Here is a 7444-nt window from a genome sequence, read left to right as displayed (position 1 = left end):
TTCCCACAGATGAACTCAGCAGGGACACTGACGGCGTCCCTCACTTCATTCTGCAGGAGGAACATTGCACTACCTTCCCTGCCATCCCCTCTAGATAAAATAAAAGAAAACGAAAGAAAGAGCTTCCCTGTTATTCAGTCCCCTTCTCAGCAAGCACTCACTCAGCAACCTCTGCGCCCCGCACGATAACACCTGAGGGAAAAGAAAAGAACAACTACTTACCAGTCACCAGCCAATCCCTTACCTGCAGGCTGTAACGTCACGGTTCAACTTCTTTTTTACATTTACCTGCCCTCGAGCCTTCCTCTTTATCGTTACAGCGCTTGTCTTCGTTTGGTTAGAGGAGGGGGAAGGGAGGGAAACACTGAAGAAGTGTTTCAGGTTTAAATGTCACTTGACAACAGCTCCTCCACAAACGTCCTTCAAGTTAGGGTGAGCACACGGACGTATGCAAATTTCCCCCGCAACAGCCAATCAGCATCTCCGCTCTACTGCCCTCTGCTGGATGGTTTGAACCGCTTTGGTGGTTTAGGTAAAGAACAAATGTGATCTAGGGCATTGGGTAGCACCACTTGAGTGGACAGATGGGGGCTCAATTTGGTATTCCATCTGAAACCCAACACTGTCTGGTACTGCATTGAAGTGCCTTCCTCCATGATCGTATCTAAGACACAGACATCCATGGAAATGAGTTTTGAAATCAGTGTGATCAAGGTGGCCAAAATTCTACATGGATTTGGCAGGCAAGTGGCGGGGCCTCAAAAAATATATGGTGACCATGTTTGAGAAGTAGACATCAAGGAGGCATTTGACTGAGTGTAGCATCAAGGAGCCCCAGCTAAATTGGAGTCAATGGGAATCAGGGGGAAAAACTCTCCATTGGTTGGAGTCATACCTGGCACAAAGGAAGATGGTTGTGGTGGTTGGAGGTCAATCATCTCCGCTCCATTGCCTGCCACTTGTGTGCCGCAGATCTAACTTGCCACTTGTCAGCCCAAGCCTGGATATTGTCCGGGTCTTACTACATTTGGACACAGACTGCTTCATTCTCTGAGGAGTCATGAATGGTGCTGAACATTGTGCAGTCATCTGCAAACATCCCCACTTCTAACCTTATGATGGAAGGGAGGTCATTGATGAAACAACTGAAGGTGGTTGGCCTTGGACACTACCCTGAGGAACTCCTGCAGTGATGTCCTGGAGCTGAGATGATTGACCTCAACCACCACAAACATCTTGCTTTGTGCCAGGTATGACTCCAACCACCAGAGAGTTTCCCCCTGATTCCCATTGACTCCAGTTTAGCTGGGGCTCCTTGATGCTATACTCAGTCAAATGGCGCCTTGCTGTCAGGGGCAGTCACTTTCACCTCACTTCTGGCATTCAGCGTTTTTGTCCATGTTTGAACCAAGGCTGTAATGAGGTCAGGAGCTGAGTGGCCCTGGCGGAACCAAAACTGAGTTTCCTTGAGCAGGTTATTGCTGAGTAAATGCCGTTTGATAGCATTGTTGATGACTCCCTCCATCACTTTGCTGATGATGGAGAGTAGACTGACAGGGCAGTAATTGGCTGGGTTGAATTTCTTGTGTACAGGACACACCTGGGCAATTTCCACATTGCCAGGTAGATGCCAGTGTTGTAGCTGTACTGGAACAGCTTGGCTTGGGGTGCGGCCAGTTCTGGAGCACAAGTCTTCAGTACTATTGCCAGGATATTGTCAGGGTCCATAGCCTTTGCAGTATCCAGTGCCTTCAGCTGTTTCTTGATGTAACGTGGAGTGAATCGTATTGGCTGAAGACTGACATTTGTGATGCTGGTAAGCTCTGGAGGAGACCGAGATGGATCACCCACTCGGCACTTTTGCCTGAAGATCATTGCGAATGCCTCAGTCTTATCTTTTGTACATATGTGCTGGACTCCTCCATCATTGAGGATGGGAATATTTGTGGAGCCTTCTCCTCCAGTGAGTTGTTTAATTGTCCACCTCCATTTACGGCTGGATGTGGTAGGACTACAGAGCTTTGATCTGATACATTCGTTGCAGAACATCACAAAGTGATAGGCAGTAGACCAAGTCATTTGAACTGTACTGGTATCCCTATCGGTGTTCCTGTACACTGGGGCCTGTGCCGAACAAGAGGCAACCCCACTTGTTTACCTTTTTCAAAAAAGGAACTTTGTTCCATCGATTTCAGGTTTTTCAGCCTGAGGTGGCCCTTGCGCTGACCTGACACATATAAATAAGGGGCGGGATTCTCCATCCCGCCCCACCAGTTCTTTGGTGCGGCACGCCCTCGCCGGTGGCGGGATTCTCTGTCTCGCCAGCCGGCCAATGGGTTTTTCCATTGTGGGCAGCCCCACGCGGTCGGGAAATCCCCAGGCGTGGGTGCGCTGCCAGCGCAACGGAGAATCCCGCCAGCCGAGAATCCAGCCCAAGAAATTTCTCACGACCATGAAAACTCTGGCATGGTTATTATTCATGGAGAACATCTTGCACGGACCCATAAGAGTGAGCTGCAAGTAATTCTATATAAAAAAACAAAACCAGAACTGAGTTCATAAATGCACTTTATATCAAAAGAGTAATAAATGTTATTATATAAAAAAGCTGTAATTTTCACATCATCAAACTGGCATTTCTTTGACTTCATTAGGCTACTCTTCGAGCCCAGTCCCACATGCATCATTGACTGATGGTTCGAAGATACAAAGTAATATACAAATAACCACATACCCTACCCTGAGCAAAGAGCAATAATTTTTCACTTGAAACAAACATTACAGAAAACAAAAGCAGAATTATCTTCATTTCCAACGCTGATGCCAAGAATCATTTTTTAATGTGTCGTTGGTCTGACCACACCGAAAATCAACATCAAACATTTAGTGGACGGAACTGATTAACAAAGAAACGATTATAAGCTTCTGGTGCAGCACACAAACATTTTGTTGAACTTTGCAGGCATTATAAATGAATGGCCTTGTGTGAATGTGAGGGCAGCATGGTAGCACAGCGGTTAGCACAGTTGCATCACAACTCCAAGGTCCCGGGTTCGATTCCCGGCTTGGGTCACTGTTTGTGCAGAGTCTGCACATTCTCCCCGTGTCTGCGTGGATTTCCTCCGGGTGCTCCGGTTTCCTCCCACAGTCCAAAGATATGCAGGTGAGGTGGATTGGCCAAGCTAAATTTCCCTTAGTGTCCAAAAAGATTAGGTGGGGTTACTGGGTTATGGGTGAGGGCTGAAGTGGGATGCTATTTCCAAGGACCAGTGCAGACTCGATGGGCCGAATGGCCTCCTTCTGCACTGTAAATTCTATGATTCAATGAGAGGAAAATGCAAGTGGGGAATGTTGCCATACTCAACATTATCAATAAACCCTTTTGGCCTGAATTGAAACCTCTAATTTGCCCTTTAGTAACCCTGGGTACTGATTCCACTCATAACAGCCTCTCCAAAATTCACTTTACATGTATTTTTTATATGCATTTGGATTAAATTCTGGTAAATACATAACTAATTCACCAGTACCTTTTGTACTTGAAGCAGAACTATACTTTGAACAGTATCTCTGTAAATAATAGTACAATAATGTTTGCATCACCAGCTGTTTAATATTAAATTAACCAATTCAGCACATGAAAACCAATAAATCATTAATAGAAACAAAATTTACACAAAAGAAATTACATTTCTGGAAGGCTCTGGTCTCAAACTTAAATATGGCAGCAGATTTAAATAACAATGGATTGCAATTACCACCACCAAAAACATGGGGCTTTTTAATTTGGGTAAGGATTTTACATGCAATTTGCTCAATACTGCAATACATTACATTCCAATGCTCTTCCCATGCCTGGTGCTGCACTAAGGCAGGCTTTGGTCTGTTTCCATAGCTAGTAATTCCTTGAACAGATCGCTAGTCTGTCACCAGGGGTGTATAGCTTGAGGAGTGCCACTCCACATCAAGCTTGGTTGGCCAGGGTCTCTCTCGCTCTTATCCCAGCCATTGGCACATTGGAAGAGTTTTGCAGGTTGGCACACTCAACCTGTTTGACCGCATTAGGGACACACCTACCTTGGCTATCAAGCCCCACAGTCGGATGTGAACCCAGAGCTTCTGACTCCGAGATAGGGGCACTACCCATTGCGCCACAAGGTCTCCTTAATTACTACATTACAATCACCATTCAAATATAAACTTCTCAAAATGAACCACACCAAAAAGTCTGCCTCTTTGCGTGTAGCTAGTCAAGCTTCTCTATTGCAAAGCAACCACTTGAGTGAAACCAATTAGTTTTCATTCATTCCATATAATCAGGAAATAAAGCAGCCCATCTATTTCCCACATTATGATACATTCTACTACTTTTCGCATTTAGGCTGGGGACGAGCTCACTTGGCTAGACAGCTGGTTTGTGATGCAGAGCAAGGCCAACAAATCGGGTTCAATTCCAATGCCGGCTGAAGTTATTCATGAAGACCCCACCTTCTCAACCTTGCCCCTCATCTGAGGTGTGGGGATCGTCAGGTTAAATCACCACCAGTCAGCTCTCCTCCTCAAAGGGGAAAGCAGCCTGTGGTCATGGGGGACTATGGCGACTTTACTTCGTGCTGAGTAGAGAAAAGGGTAATTTTTCCTTTATTTTGTTCAAGGGAAGTCCCAGAATGCAGAGGAGGAGATAATGAGGTGAAGGGATCTTGTGCCTCTATTTCCACCGGACAGCCTTGAAATTTGCCTGCAGTGCCGTTTGACCCGCGTATGTTATGCCTCCTGTCTCGGTATCAAAATGGGAATGAGATAAAGGCGGAATTTCCCTGGTGTGTTGCCTCATTCTTCACCTATTTGTGTTGGCCAATATCCCAGCGATGGTCACCTTTCAAAAGCTGACATGAGGAACAGACATGAGGAACAGGCCAAAAGACATTCACATTTCAGTAGAAACTTATTCTCGATCATCCTTCCCCCTTCCCATCCTGGGCAATGGGAAGCATTCAGGATCTTTGACTGACGGTCTCCAGCAGCTGTGGGATGGTCTAACCTCAGCAGCCCTGCTGCTGTGCTAACACTTCCTCCGGCATGTTAGCACGTGCAAGGTTTCGATTGCTCCTGGAATTCTGCAAGGCCATACAAAAAGCCCAGAGGAAGAAAAACAGGCGAAGCTGCCTTCACACCACTGTTACATTTTAATTTAATTTAAATTGTTTGCAAATTTGTAATCTTAAAAAAATTCTTGGAACCCTTTTGATGTCCGGTCATCATTTCTGGACAATTTTTGGGAGAAAAAAACCATTCACAGCAGAAAAGTGCGACTTATCCATTGTGGGGCTGTCCCAGCGTTGAGACACAGTGTGTAAATGGGATAGTTCTAATTCCCAATTATTATTCAAAAAAAGAATGTTAGGAAGTATAAACATGAAGCATCAGTATAAATGAGGTATTCTATATGTAAATAGGAAGTGGTATGGTACACTGAAATGGTATGTTTGTGTCAAGTTTATCAGAAATCAACAGCACCATAGCATTTAGAAGGCAGGTTTTAGACATAAGGCTTCACATTCCTCGCGGGTTTCAAATCTGTTCTTGTTTCCTCCGCAGCCACCATACCAGAACCGTTTGCAGATCCGCAATGTTCTTTCAAAGTACCATTTTAAGCTGTAGTTGTAACAGGTCCCTTGGTTGGGATTCAGTGCACACTCGTCTAGAATGGAAAGAAACAGAGACTTTCATTTGTGTGTATATATACATACAGAGCACTTTTCCTGAGCATTAGACATCCCTAAGCATTTCACAGTGAGCGAAATATGTTTGAAGTGTAATCGCTGTTGTAATTTAGGAAATGTACTAATTAATTTGCTTATAGCAAACTCCCCTAAATAACTGTGATAATGACCAGGTGATTGTTTTTGGTGAGGCTGTGGGAGGGCTAAACATTACGTTCTCCAGAGAGGAAGAAACACACTTGTTAAATATTTACATTAATTGAGTCTATCCCTTTGATTGAATCAGATTAAATGAACAGAAGCTTTTGATTGAAAACATCAAAAATCGCAAACTTTATGTAATATTCCCTCTATGAGGGGCTGAAAGAACGTAGGAGCTGGATTTCCCCGCACGATCGGGTAGAATATAGCAGCACAAAAGTTGGACAAAAGGTTTTCGGGTACAATCTACCGGTTCTTCCCCACCGGGAGGTTTAGTTCCCCAGATACTCCCGGCTGCTTCTTACTGGCCCACTACATATAAATGCCAACAGGAGCAAGATCACAATTTGTAGAGAATTTTCCTGATGGATGTCCCTTTTTCAGTAGAGGCCTATTCTTGCTTCAGTTTAGTTCCTATATAGAATCATAGGATCCCTACAGTGCCGAAGGAGGCCATTCAGCCCACTGAGTCTGCACCGGCCCTCCAAAAGAGCACTCTAACCAGGTCCACTCCCTGCCACAACCTAACCTGCTCATCCCAAGACACTAAAGGACATCGCCAGTCCACCTAACCTGCACATCTTTGGAGATCTCGGTCTCAGAAAATTCCCATAAAGCTGCAAATGTTTCCCTTTTCAGAGCAATAGCAGCAATCCTGCTGCACTTTCTCCTATCCTACTCTTTGACACTGGCAAGCTCCTTCTTGCCAAATGAGCAAACAGAAGCTCACTTAAATATGGCCACATTGTGAACATGGGAGGGATTCTCCGCAATTGGCGCGATGTCCACCGACCGGCGCCATAAACGGCGTGAATTAGTCCGGCATCGCGCCGCCCCAAAGGTGCGGCATTCTCCGCATCTTGAGGGGCTGAGCCCTCACCTTGAGGGGCTAGGCCCGCGCCGGACTGATTTCCGCCCCGCCAGCTGGCGGGAAAGGCCTTTGGTGCCCCGTCAACTGCCGGGAAAGGCCTTTGGTGCCCCGCCAGCTGGCGCGGAAAAGACTTTGCCGTGTGGCGCATGCGCGGGAGCGTCAGCGGCCGCTCATGGCATCCCCGCGCATGCGCAGTGGAGGGGGTCTCTTCCGCCTCTGCCATAACGGAGACCGTGGCGAAGGCGGAAGGAAACGAGTGCCCCCACGGCACAGGCCCGCCCGCGGATCGGTGGGCCGCGATCGCGGGCCAGGCCACCGTGGGGGCACCCCCCAGGTCCAGATCGCCCCGCGCCCCCCCAGGACCCCGGAGCCCGCCCGCGCCGCCTTGTCCCGCCGGTAAGAGAGGTGGTTTGATTCTCGCCAGCGGGACAGGCAATCCAGCAGTGGGACTTCGGCCCATCACGGGCCGGAGAATCGCCGGGGGGGGCCCCGCCAACCGGCGCGGCGCAATTCCCACCCCCGCCGAATATCCGATGCCGGAGAATTCGGCAACCGGCGGGGGTGGGATTCACGCCAGCCCCCAGCGATTCTCCGACCCGGCGGGGGTTCGGAGAATCGCGCCCCTGGATCCAGAAGTCCCACACCTATT

The 7444-nt window shown here is 47.4% G+C and overlaps 1 protein-coding gene across 1 annotated transcript in view; it reads right to left on the bottom strand.

The window, feature by feature from the left end:
• Positions 1–2551: 2551 nt before the first annotated feature.
• Positions 2552–7444, bottom strand: part of LOC140425484 (collagen alpha-6(VI) chain-like) — a 210699-nt gene continuing 205806 nt past the window's right edge. Inside the window, exon 38 of the mRNA XM_072509802.1 lies at positions 2552–5701. Within this exon, the coding sequence (XP_072365903.1) occupies positions 5526–5701 (176 nt within the window). The 3' untranslated portion in view covers positions 2552–5525. The remainder of the gene's footprint in view (positions 5702–7444) is intronic.

This window comes from Scyliorhinus torazame, chromosome 6, assembly GCF_047496885.1.
Source record: "Scyliorhinus torazame isolate Kashiwa2021f chromosome 6, sScyTor2.1, whole genome shotgun sequence".
In the NCBI taxonomy this organism is placed as follows: domain Eukaryota; kingdom Metazoa; phylum Chordata; class Chondrichthyes; order Carcharhiniformes; family Scyliorhinidae; genus Scyliorhinus; species Scyliorhinus torazame.
The sequence above is the reverse complement of the archived record's forward strand: the minus strand, read 5'-3'. Positions and strand labels throughout refer to the sequence as shown.